The sequence below is a fragment of the Parasteatoda tepidariorum genome, chromosome 4 (genome assembly GCF_043381705.1).
Source record: "Parasteatoda tepidariorum isolate YZ-2023 chromosome 4, CAS_Ptep_4.0, whole genome shotgun sequence".
NCBI classification, from domain to species: Eukaryota; Metazoa; Arthropoda; class Arachnida; order Araneae; family Theridiidae; genus Parasteatoda; species Parasteatoda tepidariorum.
In genome coordinates, this window is record NC_092207.1 from 40,179,553 (window position 1) to 40,202,304 (window position 22,752).

The 22,752-nt window shown below is 27.8% G+C and overlaps 1 protein-coding gene across 1 annotated transcript in view; it reads left to right on the plus strand.

Moving 5' to 3' along the window:
* LOC107441085 (alpha-1,3-mannosyl-glycoprotein 4-beta-N-acetylglucosaminyltransferase A) overlaps positions 1-22,752 on the plus strand; it is a 70,944-nt gene that overhangs the window by 35,422 nt on the left and 12,770 nt on the right. Inside the window, exons 4-10 of the mRNA XM_016054228.3 lie at positions 3,172-3,218; positions 6,074-6,187; positions 8,200-8,275; positions 10,932-11,052; positions 12,301-12,431; positions 15,976-16,083; positions 17,236-17,429. Of these exons, the coding sequence (XP_015909714.1) occupies positions 3,172-3,218; positions 6,074-6,187; positions 8,200-8,275; positions 10,932-11,052; positions 12,301-12,431; positions 15,976-16,083; positions 17,236-17,429 (791 nt within the window). The remainder of the gene's footprint in view (positions 1-3,171; positions 3,219-6,073; positions 6,188-8,199; positions 8,276-10,931; positions 11,053-12,300; positions 12,432-15,975; positions 16,084-17,235; positions 17,430-22,752) is intronic.

Below are 22,752 nucleotides of genomic sequence, written 5' to 3' on the forward strand. Positions count from 1 at the left end.
ATGGGCTATAGAACTGTATCTATACATATATATATATCTGTATCTAGAGAACAAATCTGTTATAGAATTAGCTGTTTTGTTTACAAAAATAAAAATAGTATTCAAATCATTATTTAGTAGTAAATTAAGACACTTAAGACAAATTGAGCATGATATGAATAGAAGAAAAAACCGTTCCCAAATAAGGTATTTTAGTTAAAACTTAATTTTTTTTATTTTTCAATATTCAAGAGTAGATTATGGTACTATTTCTGTTGAATTTGATTTTAGTAGTAGATAAGTCAGTTCTTGAATAATTGTTCTTTCTCAAAGAAAAGAAAATAATTAATGACATTAATTAAGAAACAAATGTTAAAAAATAATATCTTAAATTGGAGTAACTAGAAATAATAAGGGAAAAAGCTGCGTATAGCAGTCCTAAAAATATTGAATTTAACAAAATAAATATAAAAGATTTGGCAATTGTCTACCATAACAGAAATTATATGTTTCTAGGCTATTTTTTTATTAGTTTACAACCTGATTCATCCATTCTGATTCATGACTTTAATCTTTCATTGATTCAACTGGTAATATCTAGTAAATGCATTTATTCACTTATTGTTTTGATCTCTTCATTTTGTAAATAAATAATAAATAATAAAGGTTACCTTAGTGAAGTTCTATTTATGTAAGGGGTTTTAAGAAGTTATATTCACTTTGAAAAAAAATTGTTCTTATGTCTATAGAAATAACCATGTAAAAGGAAGTAATTTTCATTTACATATGCTTATTTATCATTAACACTGATTAAACAACTTCTTTGAGCACAATTTCATAGAAACATTTAATACATAGTGTTACAACTCATTATATCATATATTGCAAAATCTCAATTTACATTTCACGTAAACACTGAATTTTTGGTCATGCATTCAGAATGAGTCTACCACCCATTTGGACGAAAGACACGGTACATGAGTGATGTTCCGACTGCCCACATCAGCAGAGGATTAAGGAACTGTAAGATCTTATTTTTTTATATCTCCGACTTAATTTTGTCTTCAACTCGAAAATCAAGTAATATACAATTTCATTTATGCAAGTTGTCGGAGAATTCTATAAAAATTTCTTTGAAATTAACCAGTATCTCTATTTTAAAGTAGTAAGAAATCGAGAAAATTTATAATCAGCAAAGGAAAAGAAGAAGAAGAAATCAGCTGCGGCAAGAAAAAAAATATGTACTCTTTCGTACTATTGTCTGCAAAATCTTATTTCTTATATCTTAAATATAAATTTTGACTTCACCTCAGAAATCAAGAAAAATAGAATTTCATATTTGTGACTTGTCACTGAATTCAGTAACAATTTCTATTAATTTAATCAGTATTCCTATTATAACGTGGGGAAAAATCAAGAAAATTCGCAATCAACATGAAAAAGAATTCTAAGAAAAAGCAGCTATGGCATGAAAAAAAAACACATACTCTTTCGTATTTTTGTATGTAAAATCTTGTTTTTTTTTATATCTTCAATTTAATTTTGATTTCAACTCCAGCATTAAGCAAAAAAGGAATCTCATATTTGTGAATTGACATTGAATTCCGTAAATGTTTTTATAAAATTAATCAGTATTCCTGTTGTGAAGTAGAGAGAAATTAAGAAAAGTTTAAAAACAAACTTAAATCAACAATCTTATAAAATAAAATTAAAAAAAAATAATTCGGTGTTTAATGGTCGAATTCCCCATTAAAAATGGTCCTTTCACCACGCCGATTTCTAATCTCCAATTTTCTAAATTGCAAAATGGCCATAGTGGCAAAATTTATTACAAGTTTAACAATTAATAATTCTTAAACTACTTATATTTTTTATCCCATCGTTTTCCCCGTAAATTTCTCAATGCACTGTCTCGAATTATGTTTATTTTATAGTTTCTGCGCGACACCCAAAAATAAACAGTGGCAGCACTTATCGTTTTTCAGTAAACAGAAAAAATGAAACACAAATAAGAGTAGTAATTTGGATTTGATAAATAAATATCAAAAAGTATTTTAGCAAGTTTATATATTAAAGTAAAATGCGCTTTAAAGTAATATTATAAATTAAATTTTAAAATAAGATGATTTTGTTGGAAAATTATAGAATCTCATGTTTAATTAAAGAACCAAACCAATAATTTTCCAGCCTTTTACACAATTGTACAAAAAATGAAGAGTTTTACCGAATGAAACTGAATTGAAGAGACAGATTTTACGAACAAATATTAATTAAAACATAGACCAAACATCAACAAGACTAATATCATTACCAATCATACGTTAGTATCATACATTATAAATATTACCATACGTTAGTACACATACCATACATAGTACCATACATAGTACAAATAAAAATAAAATATCTTTAAAAAATGACTTTCCAAAATTCGTTTAAAAATTGTGACGATCCGAAATTACCTGCGTCTTTCAACTTTTTTTTCTTGATATCGTTATAATTTATTTAAATACGTATTTTCTAAATCTGTAGAGATTTGCGAATAACAGACATGCAAAATGTTTTTACGCTTTGCTATATATTCTTTTTCAATCATATTTTTAATAAGTTGAAATAAATAATGCTGTTAATTATAGTTTAACTTTTTTGTGAATTCCCAATTGAGATTTTCCTTCCATTAATATTAAAGATGAAATTATTCCATCTTAATTATAAAAAAGTAATAAATTGCATTTTCCAAACTTTATAAATATCGCAATCAATGAAAAATTTGTATTAAAGTAAGAGACTCAAGGGGGCCATAGAATTTCGGAAAATTTATTTATCCAACTTTTAATCAAAATGTTAGCATGCATTACTTCTAAAAATTTTGCTGAGAAAAAAGAACTCATTTATTCCCAGGAAAGAAAGTAATGATAATATCTCTTTTTAACGTTAGTGATAAAGATTTCAAATATAAACAGGAAACACTTTTATTTTTGAAGTTTCATTACATTAATTGGATTTTTCGAACAACAACTTAAATAAATAGAACCTATTACTATCTACTATGTAAATTAGAAACAGTTGAAAGCGACTCTCTCAGGTGTTCTAAATCGGAAAAGTTCTCTTGGTGATTTCAGAGTGTATTATACAAATTGCATCCATTATTCATGTGCAAGTATCTAATTTTCAGTACTTTTCCTTTCTTAGATCGATGCAAGTTATGTGAAGGAACAGACACAAGAGATTCGGAATCGGTAAGTCATTCTTATAAAGTTTTTTTTTTGCATGCATTTAACGATATGTAATTATTTCTAGGTAAAAGTTTGATGTTCAGATGCAATATACGTGCGAAAAAGTTTCATTTCATTAGTTAACTCATTGCACCTTTTATTGAATATAAATATCGATAAAAGTCCATTGTTGTCAAGGAATTTTTTACGCATATGGATTAAAGAAAATAAACTTTTGAAATTACTTGCAGAATGTGTTTTTTTAAAACCAGTATTAAAATATTAGTATTCAAATATGTATTGTAGGTTGTTTAATAATACAGTTCGATGTTGTACGTGCAAAGAAGGTTCATTTCATTAGTTCACGCATTGCACCTTTTATTGAATACAAATATCGATAAAAGTTCATTGTTGTCAAAGAATTTTTTACGTATATGGAGTAAAGAAAACAAACTTTTGAAACTACTTGCAGAATGTGTTTTTTTTAAAACCAGTATTAAAATATTTGTATTCAAATATGTATTGTAGGTTGTTTAGTAATACAGTTCGATATTATACGTTCGAAAAAAATTTCCTTTCTTTAGTTCACGCATTGCACCTTTTATTGAATATGAATATCGATAAAAGATTATTGCTGTCAAAAAAAATTTTTTTACGCATATGGAGTAAAGAAAATAAACTTCTGAAACTACTTGCAGAATGTGTTTTTTCAAAAACCAGTATTAAAATATTAGTATTCAAATAAGTATTGTAGGTTGTTTAATAATACAATTCGATGTTATGCGTGCAAAAAAATTTCATTTCATTAGTTCACGCATTGCACCGTTTATTGAATATAAATATCGATAAAAGTTCATTGCTGTCAAAAAAATATTTTTACGCATATGGAGTAAAGAAAATAAACTTTTGACCCTACTTTCAGAATGCGTCTTTCTAAAACCAGTATTATAATATTAGTACTCAAGTATGTATTGAAGGTTTGTTTAACAAAACAGTGCATTAGACATTATATAGCAATGTGAAATGCAATTATTTTTGAATTAATGGTTAATTTATTTTTGAATTAATGATTTTATTTTCACTTACTAGGCACACGGGAAATTACACCATTCATGTGGATATTTTAATTCATGTGGAATTTAAACCATTCATGTGGCTATTTTTTCGTTCATATGATAACGGTTTACCGGATATTCTGATTTTCAAAATTGTAGGCCTTTTTTATATGTATTTATAAATTTAGTAACAAAAGTATAAAACTGAACGAAAAGCCGAACAAATATTTTTTTATGCAATACTGCTTATAAGGTAACATGATAGATTAATATATTTTGCCACATTTACCAAATTTTATTACATATTGCGAAATCATATTTTATTGTTAATTTTATTTTAATTTTATTAAAATCATTGTTAAAATGCTTCTTTAAAAATAACCGAGTTTTTGTTATTCCCATGGAACCATAAATTTTACCATATTCTGGCAGTTTTGACCTTATTTTTTTCTCAGTGCAGATATTTTGAAAACGTAAATACGATTTCATTGGTTCTCGCACCAGGTACTGATCAATTAAAATAATTTACAAAATTTGGAATAAAAAAATCTAGATTCTTTCAATAGACGTGCTTTTTTTCATCGGGTGAAGAGATTTGACCATCAAAATACGAGACAGTTATTATCCAAGAGAAGAAAATATTGTCGCAATAATCTAACTGGGGACAATCTAACTGTCGCAATAATTTCCTTTTGGTTACCAAAAAATCTTTTATCTAAGAAAAATTCTACGGAACAAATAATGTTCAATATTTTTTTATTACTTTTATATCATTAATTAATTTAAAAACGAACACAAACGTTTAAATGGAACATGAATCGAATACTTTAGATGGAAAAATACTTTTTTTCAAATGAAATGGTTAATTTATTTCCGAGAAATGAAAATTTTATTCATTTTTTTTCATTTGTTATTTGAAAATGCATAAGATCAATTTGATGTAAATTATTGCTTATCCTAAAATGTTTAATTAACTCAATCAATATTAAATTAAATTGTAAAAAAAACATATCAAAAATAGGGGTTATAGTTGAATAAACAAGTTTTATAATTGCGATTAAAAAATTAGTTTTTCTAAATACTAGTTTTAAAGGTAAAGCAAAATACACAAGATGTAAATAATATGGAAGAAATATTATGGAAGTAATAGCATGGGAGTATGTATATTATGTAAATATTATGGAAGTCGAAATTTCTACCTCTTTTTGACTAGAGTACTAGAAATAGTTCGAGAATTAAAAATCAGAAAAAATAAAATGAAAATCTAATAAAATGTTATTCATCAGAGAAGGAATATCTTAGCATTATAAATTGTTTGAGCTAATAAATTAACCTATGTAATGTACATTTCTCGAACTATTGAGATTGTATTTTGTAAAAAAATTCAATTCTCGGATAAACATTTATTGTCTTGTTACTGTTAATTGGTGTGGTCTCCGCAAATATGTAAATGTATTATTAAGGATTTTATTCTAAGACTTTGTTAAATTATTTAATTATAAATTTTTATTGTTAATTTTGTAGAGAAAAAACACTAATTGAAAAATTATATTGTTAATTTTATAGGAAAATTAATAATATATTTAAATAAATATTTTTTATTCGCACTTGTAAAAAATAACTACATAGCAAGTTACAATATCAGGTAATAGTGTTAATGTGTCCAATGTGTCCAATAAATATTGAGGTTAATGTGTCAAATAAACATTGAGTTAAGAGCAATATACTGTAAAACAATTGTCTCAATCTAAATATATTGTACATAAGTATATTTGTATTACTTGCTTACTATTTATGTTAGTGTTAATTAATTATAATTTACAGGTTTCAGAAACATTTAGATTCTGGTTTATTGGAGGTAATAGCTCCACCAGAAGCATACTATCCTGATTTTAAGAGCTTACGCAACACCCTTGGTGACACCGTAGAAAGAGTGAGGTAATTTTTTGCATTCATTATAAATTTTGAAAACATACAGAACAAACTTTCAAGAACCTAATATGAGGTCAGATTTTATCAATAGTAATTATTATTTTTGTATTAAAATTTTAAATTTTGTTCACGCAGTAAAATTTAAAACAGCTCCGAAGCAAATGATAATCGAACTTGAAATTCCCTTGTGTTTAAAATTGATACAGCATATAGCCTTTTTTATACAAAATGCAGGAGGATGAAGAAATGGGTGAGAGGCTCGCTCCTTTGCTCAAATGCTGACTGCCGGCAGGATTTGAGCCAAGGAAATCCGAATTCCTAGTACGATGTTCAAACCATCATAGTTGTACAGTACTTCAAAATACAAATTAAAAAAGGACCACCAGGAATAACTTTTGTTCTAATGATCAGATCTTCACGTTTAGGACTCAAACTTAACTGTTCGAGAATGTTAACCTCAAACATGCTAATCAATTAGTGCAGACGATATTTAAGTTACATAATCCGATACAAAAACGCATCTTCTCTAAATAAACATGCCTTTTTTGACGGATTCGGATAGATGACCTCCAAAATATTGGGGGTAGTGGCAATTTGCAAAACATTTTCCCGATAATTTTGTCAGGAGGGTGATCCCAAGTTTGGCCTCCATAATGTTAATTTTACTTTTTGCGTATTTCGCGATATATCTAAAATTTCCCTAACGAATTTAAACCTTTTTTGCACATAATTATAAAAATCGTTTATCCAAAGATACTTCCCTGCAAAAATAAATTTTAGTAAATATTTATTATTTCATTTAATAATAGTAGAAACAATTTTGAACTGTCAGGTATACATTTTTTACATCATTTTAAAATATGCAATTTTCTTAGGCAAAATACAAAATTTGATCGAAATCGGCTGAATAGTTTCTGAGAAATTAAATTTCTAAAAAAGTCAGTTATTTGAAATTCGGTTTCTCAGGAACTATTCGAACGACTTCGCTCAAGTTTTGTATTTTGCCATGTCATATTGTATACTTTAAAATTATTTTAAAAACTGTATATGATACCATTCAAATTTTTGCGACTATTATTAAATAAAATAATGAAAAATAATAAATATTTACTAAACTGTATTTTTTTGCATTTCATTATCTTCGGATAAACAAATTTTATAATTGTGTGCAAAAATTCGTCAATTCTCTTTATAAGTTCTCTAGATATGGCAAAATAGGCGAAAAGTAAAATTAATTCGCATATTTGAGGTCACCCCCTTGAATCTTTGAGTTTGAGTCCTAAAACGTTAAGATCCGATCATTGGCTCAAAGGTTATTCATGGTGGTCCGTTCTTTGGTGCACTATACATACCAGTCCAAGGAGAGCTAAGAAGCTTCATATTGTGGCCACACCATAACATACATTGCAAATGCATAAAAGTTAAGATATAGCGAAATGAGAAAAAATGAACTCAAAATTTCCAATTTCCTGTCTAAGCTATTGGAATCATACTTTCAAAATTGCAACCTATTGTACCATTGAAATTAGAAATTAGTATGTCATGATGTGTCATTTTGGGGCCACTATATAAAGCTCCCTAACTCTCTCTGGACAATTATATGGCTCAACGTACAAATTATTTTTCTCAGAATGTATATAAGTTAAAATTTTCCATGCCATTTGTTAAAATAAATAAATAAACACTGTAGTTATTAACATTCAAGCATTGATCACTGATTTTTTTATACTTATTATTAGTTTAATTCGTGTTTTTACTAAGTATATTGTTTAATTTCATTTAAGTTTAAAGCATGCTTGAATATTTTGGTAAAAAATGTTGTGAAGTTTTGTGTTTTCAAATGAAATCTTATTTAGTCTCAAAACTTTGCAGCTCTGACGTTGATTATCTTTGTAAATTATATATCTCGTTTTATTTTGTTGCATTATTTGCAGTTTCCATTTCAAAATTTGAATCATTACAATTTTCTTATGGCTAATTGATTGTAATATAATTTGTGGAATTATCTATTGTTTCAGATGGAGAACAAAGCAAAACTTAGATTACGCTTACCTAATGATGTACGCCCAGGCTAAAGGAACCTTTTACGTTCAAGTAAGTTAGCTGAATCTAATTACTTGAACTATTAAAATATGGTAAAACGTGAAATTTAGATAATTTACATTAAACACTATAAGAAGATTTACCTAAAAAATTTTTATACCAATTAAAATATACCAATCATTTATAAAATTAAACAAGTTTTCGGTAATGACAATGAATGTTAATTTTTTCCTAAAAGCTGTTTACTTTATAAAATAGTGCTTTTTGTATTTATTCAAATTTTAAATTTTAATTTATAACCGTCGATAAACAGTCGAAACGATTTCGCCTTTACGATTTCCAATGTTCTGCTCCGTAGCCTTGTAATTTTGTACCCAATCCAGATGACAAGGGAACTACTGGATTAAGTATTGGTAGAAATTTTGTCTACTTGGAGGACTTTTTTTAATAAAACAACCCGCATTTGCGTTACATATAGAGGAATCAACCCTTCACGATGCATTGAATTGGATAGAGTATTTAAGGAATTTATCTTCAAAGGTAGACGGATCGTGGTTTAAAATACCCTTTCCTTCCGGCTACCCATGAGAGATTTCCGTTTGCCTTTCTCACCATGAACAGAACTTAGAGATAGTTCCATCAGAAGATCCTTCAGGAAGGCTAATTAGTCCTCCAAGAAGGCTTATGATTGATCGAAGAGCTCCTTTTTCTGCTGGGATCTATTCAAAATTACAAGACTGCGAAGTTGAATATTGAAAGTAGGAAACTCAGATGGTAGTCGGTTATTCAACGCCACCAGTTGTAAAATAAAATAAGGTTACGGTGATTCGTGGTGGTTAAAAGGGATAGAGTGATCACCTTCTAATGAAGTCAATCAGGTTCTAGTCCCAGCGGTGGCTGGTTGATTCAAATTCTGCTCTCGTATAACACTGACCACAGTGCTGACGTGATTATATCACAAAGTCCTTCATGAAGGCTATTTTGACTAATACTTGATTAAAGAGTTTTTTTCTTTTGGGTTGGATTACAAATTATAGAATATTATGGAGTTGCAGGTTGACTGATATAAATGGGTCCTCTGTTTTTGGTCTAAGGTAAGGTATATACCAGTAATGCTAAAACTGACCTATTTCGATTTACCTTTTATAAGCATCTAAGCAATGCATTATTTAAATTTTTTCACATATTTGTTATATATTTACATTGCGATAACTGTTAATACATATCTGCGGCAGAAAGTTTTTAAAAAAAATTATGAACTGAGAACTTTTATATTTTTAAAAGGTTTCGAAACAAAAATATTTTATAACTCAAAACGTATTCATGTTAATGCTGAAACGTCATCACATCAACCAACTGATAGAATCTGAAATATCACAAAAAAATTTCAGGGTGATATCATAAGTTGTTTTTTAGAAAGAGTATATCGAAAAAGATGGACTCCCCTTAAACTGTCAATTGTAAAAAAGAAAAAAAAAGTAGACAAATCCAGTTTAGGTTCACTCCTGCCTCAAACCATTGATTTTGAAGAGAGCTAATTCTCCAAATTTTCAAAAAAATAAATAAATAAATAAAAACACGAAGGTAAATATGATGAAATACAAAATTTTAACGACATATGTCGAACGAATAGTTCGAGTATATAACGAATAGTTCTTAAGAAAGCAAATTTTAAAAAAGTCTTACATTTATAGCGTATATTTACCTTCTTTTTCAATGAAATTGGAATCGTTTGAAAACTGTTATGTTAAAAATGCGTGCTATTTAAAGCTTATTATAATCTATAAAACTATTATTTAGTCGGATGGATTATTTATTTTGAAGATATGCAGTCCCGAATACTTTTAGTGTCTCACTTTAGTTTTCAACTAAATTTCAATTGACTACATATATCAATTCAGGGGCCTTCCAGAAATGTTGTCACACTTAGAGAAAGAGGAAGGAGTCGTGAAGTTGTGGCTGTTCGTGAGAAGCGAAAAGAAGGGGATAACAACAAGTGTAATACAACACATTTTGATAAGAATGAAAACACTTAAAATCAACAGAATCAAATATTACAGATATTTTTACCTTACTTTTATTTAAAAAAGTCAAAAATTACTGCTTTCTTCTGTTGATTTTATTTTGAGCATCGATGCTGATCTAGGTTTAAGAAAAATTCAGCTTAAAAGTTTAAATTCAAAAAGCTGTTTACAATTTTTCTTTAGCTTAAAGCTAAAATTTAAATTTACCGTTTATTATGTAGTACTTCTTTCCTGAAATATAAGTATATTTTTTGGTATTTTCAATAAAATATAAAACGAGGTGTAGGAGGTATGGTAAATATTACACAGAGACAAAAGGCGATTGGGTCAAAAATATGGAACAGCTCCCCTTAGTTATATTTTTTAGAGTAATTCGTTTCCAACAAAGTTGAGAAGAAAAGTAAATGCATTTTTTTAGTCCTTTTTTCTGTATACAATAGATCCAGTTGAAACTTTTTTTCACGATAAAAATTCGATGCGAAAATTTCTACTAAGTTTAAATATTTGTAATGTGGATGAATTACAAATAATTAGTAAAAAGTAAATAAAAATACTTATTTTATGATACTACATTCTTTTTATTTCACAAGTTACAATTCAAATACCCATCATCAAACATTTCAAAACTCTTGATTTCGAAATGTGATGATTTGCTGATTGCCTTATTTCAATACATTATTCAGATGGAAGACGATATTTTGACTAAACCGCATTACTTGACGATCATGAAAAACTTTGCCTTCAAGAAACTAAGAGAGAACAAAGACTGGATCATTCTGGACTTTTGCCAACTAGGTTTTATAGGTAAGCCCCCCTTCATATTCTTTTATTCTCTGTTTTCTCTCCCCTCTTCCCTAGACAGAATCCCCGAAATATCGATCGCCTCGCCAAGTATAAAATTCTCTTTTCCAATTTCAAGGTTTGAATTATACACGTTTTGAATGCTCTAGCGGTAGCCAAAGAAGATTCTCAAAGTTCCCCTTTTAGCTGGAAATGGGGCTGTCTTCAGGAAAATCAGATGATAGAATCTCTTTTCTCTCTTCTTAATCGTCCGATGCATGGAAACGGGAAAAAAAGAGAATTGCGACAGAGTTCGGGAAAACTGTTCTCTTAAGATAGCCTTCGTAAACTTAAAGGAATTTCTCGTTCTACTTTGGGAACTTTTAAAAGGATGAAAAAAGTCACTTTAAAGGATTATGTAGCAAAACTTTAAATATTCAATCTTTTCGTCTTTTAAGCCTTTCAATATTTTAAGACTTAATGTTATGTTTACTGTAAAAGTAATGACAATATCAACATTATCCGGATTAAGCGGCAGCTTTTACGATGGTTTAAAGTATAAAATCTAATGGAATATTTCCCGTGGGAAACTTCATTTTACATTTTTTTTTGTCTTCATGATGTAATCTTAGAATGTTCGTTTATTAACAAATATTTTTGCAGCAAAAATAAAACCAAATAAATATAAATTAATCATAAGTTACGACCTATTAAAATAGATTTTAATACCTGCGTAAAAGCAAAAATTTTATACAGTGGAACATTATTTCATCTTTTCGTTAAGACATTCAATATCTTGAGAAATACTGTAATTGTAATAATTTTTACTTTAAGATGAATGACAATATAAACATTGCCAACAATAAGCGGTGGCTTTATGCATTTAAAAGTGTAACATTTAATCTAACATTTCTTATGAGTTGCTTTTATTTAACATTGCTTGGTAATAATAATGTAGTAATTTAACTATCCCATATAAAAATGATTTTTAAGTAACACAAATTAATTCTAAGTGAAAACACAGTTTACGAAAGTAGATCGGAATTCCTAACTGTATCCTAAATATACTCTCTAAAATAACGGAGATAACACACACGCTTAAATAAGGAAAAGTTCCAAAGATGAAAGTTCAACTTTGCTGGTAATAATATATTCTATAAAAATTTTATTATTATTGAAACAAGTTTCATAACTTATATACTTTCGATCTTTTTATATTGGAATTTAGATAATTTAAGTATGTAAATCGTAAGGTGGTCATTATTCTTTCAGGTAAGATGTTTAAGGCTGTGGATTTGTCAAAGCTTGTAACGTTTTTCGCCATATTTCACAACGATAAGCCAGTGGATTGGCTGCTTGACCACATGATACAAACGAAAGTTTGCCGCTTTGATCGAGACAGTGTATGTATAAAATGTAAATCCAATATTTATATTTAGCTTTAACTACTTATTTTCTTAACTGAATGTGAGTTTTGATATGTCTAAAGATCTAAGATAAAGTCTGATTATTGCGCTTTATTTAATTGCCACTGAAAAGATTAAAACTAGCAACAAACTCAACCTCCTGGCTAAATTGATAAAAATAAGCTAAACATTCCACAAATGAACATTCAATGTATCTAATATACAAAATAGAAAATAACACTGAGGACATTCATTTTTTTGTTTTCTATTGTTATTATTTTCTATTGCTTATTATTTTTTGAATTTTATTTTTGACAGACCTTGGATATTTTACGTCACAGATTTCAAATCTCCAATCAATTTCTCTCTCCAAGCTACAGTTTTTAACTTTTCCGATGACATTTTTAGTCTATTTCTTTATGGAAATGTACAAGTTTTAAAACGTTATACATAGCAGATTTTCGCATAAATGGTGCAAAAAACTTCTAAAGGAGTTAAAACACATTTTCAAGACTGATTCTGCATAGGAACCCATGCACGTAAATGTCATCATACGCCGCTAGGAGTGCCTCCCCTATTTTAAGCTGTTTCTGAACAGGTCTTAATGAGAAAGAGCCCCTAGTCGCATACTATGGAACTTAGGCCGGGATAGCCTGGTAGATAGGGGGCTGGGCCCATGTCCAAGAGTTCGCGGGTTCGATCCCCGCCGGCCGAAAGCTCCCCTTGTAGTAAATAGTAACTGATGCACGCTAAATCTGTCGAGTCGCAAAGTTCTCCATGTTCCCATAACAAACCAATAACTGTGGGGGTACTGATCCAGGAGTTTCTTTGTCTTCTGGATAGGTTCAAAATTACAAGGCCACGGCGGTGAACATAGTACGTGGCGTAGTAGTCGTGAACCCAAAAATTGGGTCAGCTGTTCAACGACGGATATAAAATATAAAGAAAATACTATGGAACTTCTGGACATGGTTTTTTATGCAACTTTGATTCTGATGATGTGCCTTATCTCCCCTGAAAGTTCGTCGCGATAGTTACGCGATCTCCATTATATATAACGCTTACATTTCAATTAAAAATAGACTAAAAATATAATTTCAAAAAATCTCTAACTTTAAGAGCAGAAAGAAATTTTCAGATTAAGCATCCCCACACACGAATTAGGCAAGATGAAATGCCTGTATAAATGCAGCAAAAAATTTGTTTCTTAGTGTCTTTTTATGCGTTTAATTCATTTTAAAAGTTTTGAGCAATAAAGAACTTTAAATAAATTTCAAATACAATTTTGGTTGTCTGTTTTTTAAATTTTGTTGAAATATTATTTTCGCATTTGTTTTTTATGTCAAAATATAGCCAATTGCAAAAAGACACGATAAATGCTCGTGGGAGATTTAAGAAAGCAAAAAAAAAAAATTATTCCATATAGCGTGCTAGTCAGAAATTAATGTACGATTAGAGTGCGAAATCGAAACATTAAATAAATATTAGCATAACCTAGTTTTATTAAAATTTTACTTTACTATATTCAATATTTTACTTTGTTCTATTAAAGACACTGACGGTGAAAAATTACGTAATTTAAAATTGCTAAAGATGGGTAATGATGATAACTGATAAAAATAATATCAAACATCATTAATAACTTACTAGAAAACAATAAAATTTTAATTTAAAATGAGATTTTAAAGTTTATTACAAGAATTTTAATATCTAGAGCATTTAGAACTTTTAAAATTATGTTCATAATTAAAATATTCTATAATTCTCAAAAGACAAATATTTATCTCTCCTGAAAATCGAACACTTGCAGCTTCCAGGCATTGCATTTAATGAAGATATAAAGTATGTAATAACTTAGAAAGAATTAGATTGCAAGTTTCAAAATAACTGGATAAGATAGGCATGAAAAGTGCTTAAAACTCCCTGAAGTTATATCTGTGCTCATCGTAGTGTAACTAAGTAAGAAGCACGTGATATGTTTCCAACTCCATGTGAATATCTTTGCTTAATAGAAATATTATGAATAAGCTTATGGCATTATGTTAAAGCTGCTTGTTAGGTTTATCTAACATTTAATGCATCAAATTAAAGGACTTATTTTTCCACTAGTAGTGCTTTTTATTCACCTATATTTCTTCGACTAAATGTTTTATATTATCACTAAAAAAGGTAGGAAAATTAATAAATTGTTTTAATGCGACTTTCCTCCAAGAAGTCAAAATTCATTATAAGATAAAATTATTTATTTATATTAAGAAAAAAAAGCATAATTTTTTTATTGATTTGGATAAACAATTTAGACTGATGTTATGATGTTACCTAAAAAATAAGTAATTTTAAGAAAAGACAGTAGTATAATATAATATGATATATTTATATATAATATAATGATATATTCCATAAATGTACCCAGTTGCAAAGAACTAAGTAGTTTCTGGGCCTAGTTGTTGCGATAAAATACAGGTTGTTCAATCATATTAGATGAAAAAACGGTACATAAACGGTTTTTTTCAAAGCCAGCAGTTTAAATATCATCTTATTTATTATTATTTGTCTGTTTTGTTTGAGTATGGTAAAATATGAATTAATTAAGCTGATATTTAACCATTTTTTGTCGAGACATTTTTGACAGTGTGAGATTTTATACGCATTTTCTCATAAAAATAATTTTATTTTATAACTGACCTTTCTAATATTTGTTAGAAATCGTATTTTGTGTAATTCCATGGATATCGCTTCAAATAGTGATTAATGTGGTTTAAAGAACAGGGGACAGAATAAAACTATTTTTCTTAAAAATCATGAAGTGGGTCCATGAATGACCATGGGTAAAAACAAAGCTTTTAAACTTTGAAAATTGTTTGGGCAATGAGTCTATTTCTGGATATTAAAAACATTTCGTTCACATGTTAAAAAGAAAAACGTTTGACATATATTTTTAAAAAAAATATGGATAGAAGACTTAGTAATGGGCCATAACATTCCCCTTCCACCATGAGGAATTGTAAGAAAATATGGCATTTATTTCATAAGCTTCATTACAATTCTATAATTTCTAAAAGATTTTTGCTTAACCTGCTAATTTTTGGCCACATATAGGTAATTTAAACGGATGCCCATGATATTCAAGCGGAAAAATTTCCTAAAAAGATTTACGAGCAATTTTGAGACCGTTGCTTAAGCCTCAATTTTAATCTAGTGAGGAAGAATAATGTGTTTCCGAAAAGTTTGAAATGAATGCAGGTACGCTTTTAAACTAATTTCAAAGTTAACATAAAATAAAATGAGAAATTACATCTTAAATTAAAAAAACCAATGAGGTAAAGTTTGACTAACTGAAATATAGATTTTAAATTCTTATTTTATAAACGAGATTTGTCACTTTTATGATTTCAAACAAATTTATAACATATAGTAGAAACATCAATAATTGACAAATTTATTAAATATTTTTTGTTAATATATTATTTATCTAGTAATAATTTTTTTTTTATAAAGGATGTGAATTGTGAAAGAAATTTAATTTTTTTTTCTGTTGCAGAAAGATTGCAGAAAACAAAAAGACAATGTTTGGATACACTATAGGCCTTCTTTATTTCAGCATGTTGGTACGCATTCATCCTTGAAAGGCAAAGTTCAAAAACTAACGGTAGGTTTATGCATTGTGTACAGTACGTCTACAAAAGTATGCTCCAGTTATAAGTTAAAAAAATAATCAACTGTAATCGTTTTAAAGTATTAATTTAAAGTCCGAATTAATGAGTTTCTCTAACACTTTTATGTAAGAGTGTTATCGAGTATACTTTGTGTTTTTCCAGCATTGAGAATCTCAAACACAAAATAGCGAATTACTATCGAGACCCTCATGTGTTCTGCTATTAGCAAAGTGTGAAGTTGTAGTTTCAGTTAATCATGCGTACCGTTTAAAGCTTAGTTTTTATCACACTCTGTGACCAAAACGTAAATCGATTATTATTATTATTATTCAAAACCATTATTGTACTGGTTATTTGAAACCATTGAATGTTTGGATTAATTTTTTTGGTTATTTTAATTATTTGCGAGAGTTAAGAAAAAAAATTGAAAAGTTAAATGCAATAATTATTTAGACTTTGTTAACCAAATTGTGGGCTAAAAATTCTATAGGTAGAATTTATGATGTATAACTAATGGTGCGAGCATTGAACATTAGTGAGAAAAACAACATCAGTTTATCTTTAATTGGATGAAATTTTTTTTGTAAATAAAACAGTTCTAATATATTTTTAATTGATCTCTCTCATAATAATACCTAATCTTATTCACAAAGAAGTTCATCAGCAATTTCGATGGAATTGTTCCTCATTTAAGTTGATCAGACTAACGGCAAGAAAGAAGGGATTTCTCTTAAAAAACATAAATTGAAATATAAATGAAATTAAACATTTTAAAGTTAGAGAAAACTGTGTGAGCAATTTGACCACAGACATTAAAACTATTTGTAAAAATCTGGGAACGCTTCTGGAGTTTGGCTAACATCAGCGAGTAAGCACAAAACTTCATCATTTGAAACAAATTGCAATGATGTTTTATTATTTATAGTCTTATATGTTCTTTGAGTATTTGAGTATTACTAAAGCAGCAATTTTCTAGGGACAAATATATCCGTATATTATACTCAATACTATTTCGAAACATCCAAAAAAAATTCTAGACGCAAATTGATTCATAAGCAAAAATGAGATGTTTTTTTTTTGTCATTCTCGCTATTCAAAATTGTTTGAGCGTTATTATATATTTTTTCCATATTCTCTTCCTCCAGGATAAGCAATTTGGAAAAACATTGACACACTACCCTCATCACAATCCAAAAGCAGTTCTGAGGACAACCTTGAAAACTTTTGGAGACCACACCCTTTCTCGTGCGTACAAAGGTGACACTTACTTCTGGGCTTTCATGCCAATGCAAGGAGATAATATAACGTTTCATTTTTCACCTCCTGTTTTAATTGAAAGGTAAGTAAAGCTCTCCTTATCACTTTGTAGTCTTTTAAAAACTATTTGTTAGAAAGTAGTCGTGTCTTTTATCATTTAGAAAAATATGAAGACACGTTCGTGACTTAAAGCACGCCCTTTTTGCTACAAAGTGAGTTTCATCGACGTGACGCCATTAAATTCTTCCCCCCGGAGTCATTTATTTATTTTTTCTTTCAATTCTTTGAAATACGAATACCGTTTTTGAGTTGTAATTTGATTTATCAAGCTAAAGTACCCTGCTGTAAATTGAAGAACATTTTTGAGGATATTCCATTTATAGGCTCTCATTGTCTCAATGTTTTGTACGTGATAATTCAAAGGCATAGTTCTGAAAAATTCAAATATATCTTTACGTTTGATGTGAAATGGAGTTTTTGAATCTGTTTAAATATTTCATTTTACTTAAAATAAACGTCAGTCATATTCAAATACACATGTAATTTTTAAAATTATAAAAATAAATTAATATGAATTTACAACAAATGTTTAGTAAAAGACTGCATTTGAGCCTCGTTAATGTTTATAGAAGGACTTTAAAAGTGTAAGTATATATGTAGGAATCATGCGGTTTCCTATACCTTTTAAAATAGCAGTTCGGTGACGTCATTACCGTATGTTGAGAATTTATTAGCGTTGAATTTACATCTAATAACCTAACATAAATAATTGAACCAAAGAAAAAAATTCCTAAAAATGGCAACAGTCTGCCCAAAACAGTTTCAGCTCCACACTGCGGCGAAAAGTTTAACTATCAGTTTTATTGATGTTTGCTTTGTTTTACTTCTATAAATCTTATAAAGTAAAAAATTATTTTAAATATTTTAATTTTCATCATTATTCTTGTTCTTATATTTATTTCACTGTTGAATTTAATACATATTAACCTGGATGAAATGCACCATTAATCCTTTTAAATTAATAAAAAAATAAATACAGAAAAGCGCTATTAATGTAGACTATTTTTTTTTCTCCATTTGTAGTAGAATTTATAATATGAAAGAACAGTGATACACAGAAGTAAACAAAAATTCGGAAAAAATACATTTTACGAATCATAGAACTAAAATGCAAAATAAAATATTTAGAGTTGATAAAAAAATTTTATGTTTTGGCATAAATGCACATTATGAAAATATTTTCTAAAACTAACATTAATTATCGCACTCCAATCTTAATTAATAATTTTAAGTGGAATGAAACAAATATAATCGTACTAAAGTAAATATAAAAAAATAAATATGAGAAATATACAACATAATGTACCATAGATTAGCAACTATTCACATCCATTGAATCACTTAAGTTTTTCCGTTTAAGTGCTGCTAGAAGGCACTATAAACAATTTTTCCAGGAGGAACTTCAAGAAACACGTCATGATTATGGCAGAGTGGATTGTCCTTAAGTTCATGAATAAAATTAATTTTTGATTAATTGTTGTTGTTGTTCATTTGCGTCGCACTGGAGCTGCACAATGGGCTATTGGCGACGGTCTGGGAAACATCCCTGAGGATGATCCGAAGACATGCCATCACAATTTTGATCCTCTGCAGAGGGGAATTTGATTAATTAGAGCTGTAAGCTAACAAATCACTCATATTTTAAAATATTAGTCAAATCATATAGAAAGCCCTTGCTTTGGCAAGTAGCCAGTGAACCGGTGGTTAGAGAGGATTTATAAGAAAACAGTTACTTCGCGTCTTCTAACTTATTTACACAAAATTTGATGTGGATTGGTTCTGAATTGTGGATTTATATGAGGTACGTACACGAATTCACACACACACAATAAACATCCAGCTTTAATAACATAGATTTTCATTTTTTTATTTAACTGACTTTTTAGCTGTTTGTACATTTTAAATACATTACTTTTTAGATTTCATAATTCACTTTGCTTAAAACCACCTCAAAAACTTTTGAAAAATACCAGCTTTCTATTTGAGCATTTTCGTTTCATTTGCTCCATCGTAATCTGCTGTGCAATTGAAAAACCAATCTGTGCTTAACCATATCTTTCGATAAAAATGCTCTAAACTATTATTAAAAACTATTTCCCTTGCCTGCCTTATCGTTGCTATCTAAGCTAAAATAAAAATTCAGAATACTGACTAAGAATTTATTTTTTAAAAAGAAATTTTTTTGGCAATATAATGCTAATCACATAAAAATGCCATTATAAATGATTCAATAAATCATTTTTGTATAAATATTTTTTGTATATTTATAAAAAAATAGGTAACTTATTTTTATTTTTTGATTTCTTATTTGCACTGCAGTATTGCATGTCTTACGTACCATATTTTGTTAAGCTTCTTACATCTACTTAACATTTAAAATTATTTTCTAAAAATTTAAAATAAAAATTTCGAAAAATTCAGACGGCATATTTAAAATATAGGTAGTTGAAATGCATTTTCAGAAAAGGCGAAGGCAAATTTGAAAAAAAACCATTACTTTTGTTATCTTGGAAACATTATTATTAAACTTTATTAAAATTGTTTTTGAATTCACCAAAATTGAAAAGTCCAAAGTCTTGTACAGCACAGTTGAAGGTAAAAAAAGTAGTTGAAGGAATAAATAGAACACACTTATTTTTTTTAAAAAAAACATTAATCTTAAATAATTTTTGCGCAATAAGCATTTTATAGTTAACAATAAGGTACGTCATTCGTATTACTTAATCATATAACTGGAAAACCTTTTTCTGTATCTAAATTTGAAATAAACTCCTAAATTTGTCCTTTATAAATTATCAAAGTAAGTTTTACAAAAATAAGTAAATAGTAGTTTCTTTTCCCAAAAATCCATTTAAACTTTTTTTTACACTTTATTAGTCCACTGATTCTAAAATATTCATTAAATTTGAACTTAGGTGGATTCCTTTTCTATCATTTATAATAAAAGAGAAAAATAATTAACGTATTCAAAATGAATGTTTATACATAAAATTTTAATTTCAATAGATGATAATATTTATCAAACTTTCAACAAAATATTATCTAATTAAGATTTAAAATAAATATCGTTAACATAACATTTCTAAAGAAACATTACATTTCTTCCTTCTCTAAAGGCTTTAATTAAATTGTTATTGATACAAATTGCAATAGATGGCGCTACAATTTCCTTCAATACAACTTCATTACTTTCCTAATCATTTATAGTTAGCGACAAATTAGAAGGTATTCTATTTCAAGCATCTTGTATTTAATGCAATTCAATTATTAACTGCAGAATTCTATAAGATTAATTTGAAGTCTAGTTTATGAAACTTTAATTGAACTAGTTCTGTTCTAAGAATTGTTAAAATTAGTGATGCACTTTTACTTTAGCGTAATTTCAATATCTGAAACCAAATAACAAACTATATTAACTAAACGCATTTTGAAATATAAACTTTGAATTTAGAAATAAATATATAATTTGGGTATAAATTTATAAATGTTTGCACGTCATACTAAATTGTGAAATTTCAAGTGAATAAATAAATAAACTTTTGTAATATATCGCTTAAATAGTTCCAAGCACTAAAAATTCAAAAAAATGTTTTTTATTTTATTGTTTTTTTATGGAATTGAAAATCAATTTACTCCAAATTTTAAATTTCGCATTTAAATATACGTAGATTATTGCAAGTAATATCATGATTTAAAAACCATTAAATTTGAAATTGTTTTGCGCGTTTTCAAACAAAATCATTAAAAACAAGCACTGACAAGTAACTTTTGTGGAAATGTTTTTTTAAGGAAAACGTTTTATAGTTTCGATCATTTTTACTTCTCACTGTTACTCGGACAAGAAACGCGTCGAATAAAATCTTCTATATGAGCCACTTTTTTTTTAATCTACTTATTTTTTGAGAACGTAAGAATCCATATCCATAAATGAAAAATAAATGTGTTTTTTTTTACTCTAAGGATTTTTCTTATTCGTTTTTTTTAATTGTCTGTTAAAATTAATTAGCATATTTAAATTGCTCCCGTTGAACCTAAAAATTACGTCTTAGTACGTGATTCAACCCCTCATCATAAGTTTCTGAAAGAGAAAAAACTTTTTTTCGTTGCCATCTGCATTTTGTTATAAAAGCAACTGAAGAAGCATTTTCGCAGCAATTTTCCTAAAAGATTCTGCAAAAAAAATGTTCTAGGGATTCTTGATACGGAACAGTAACGGTTTGCCGCATAACTATGATTTTATTTTCGGAACGCAATTGTATACATTCTGACAGAACTTTGCTATTTATAATGCAAAGCGTCGTTGTTATTTCACTTGGTCCTACTTTTGTTTTTCCAAATAAAAAGTTGCTGAATTAAATCTGCGATGGATTCTAATTTTTAAATTGAAAAGTTATAAGGGAATCCAATAGATTTCTTAAAGTCTAAAATATAAGTTGAAAATATCTGTAATTAATAAAATCATTTTTTTTTCAAATGGTTTATCTTTTATCTTTAAAATAATTTTAAAGGAAAGTTATGGACGAAATTTTTACAATGCAAAAGTTTTTTGATTATCATGGATATTTAAAATCATCATGTGAAATAGGGAAAATTTCATTATCATGTGCATTTTTCCGAAGAAGTATGTATGGAAATTAATATAAATACTAAGCATTTTGCGTTGATTGTATTTACACTTTTTCAAATTCCAAATTAGTGTTTACTCCGAACATAATTTTTCATGTTACTGTAATATTGACAATTTTTATATAATTAATTAGCATAATATACAAAAAATTAACATAGTATAATAATTATTTAATGTTATTTTCATTACATATTCAGAATTTAGTCTTTGTCTTTATGAACTGAAATATATGCTTCCATTAAAAATGTATATATGTAAAAAAATACTTAATTAGCTGAGTAAAATAATTAAAATTAAAAACAGAAACTAACAAAACAAGAAAAGTATTTTACGTCCTCTACTACGCATTAGTTTAGTTCTTTAGAATTTATTTTTTAACTGTTTTCAATATAATCGGAAATATTTAGAATAAGGACAACTTGTACGACTATTTTCATACATAATTTTGATCTATAAATATACTACCTGATAATAAACTAGTAAAAGCAAGCTTTTTCTTTTAAAACATGCATTGTTGCCTTTTTTAATGAAAATATGTAATAAGAATAAATTCTGAAACATACATTCAATTGCATTATGATAGTTTTTTTGCTCAAATTGATTTGATTTATTTTCATTTAAAATGTAAGAAGCCATACTAAATTAATTTCAGTTATAGAAACAACACTTAGTTTTTTTTTAAATTTATCTACAAATGAAGAAGTTTAGCCGCTGATAA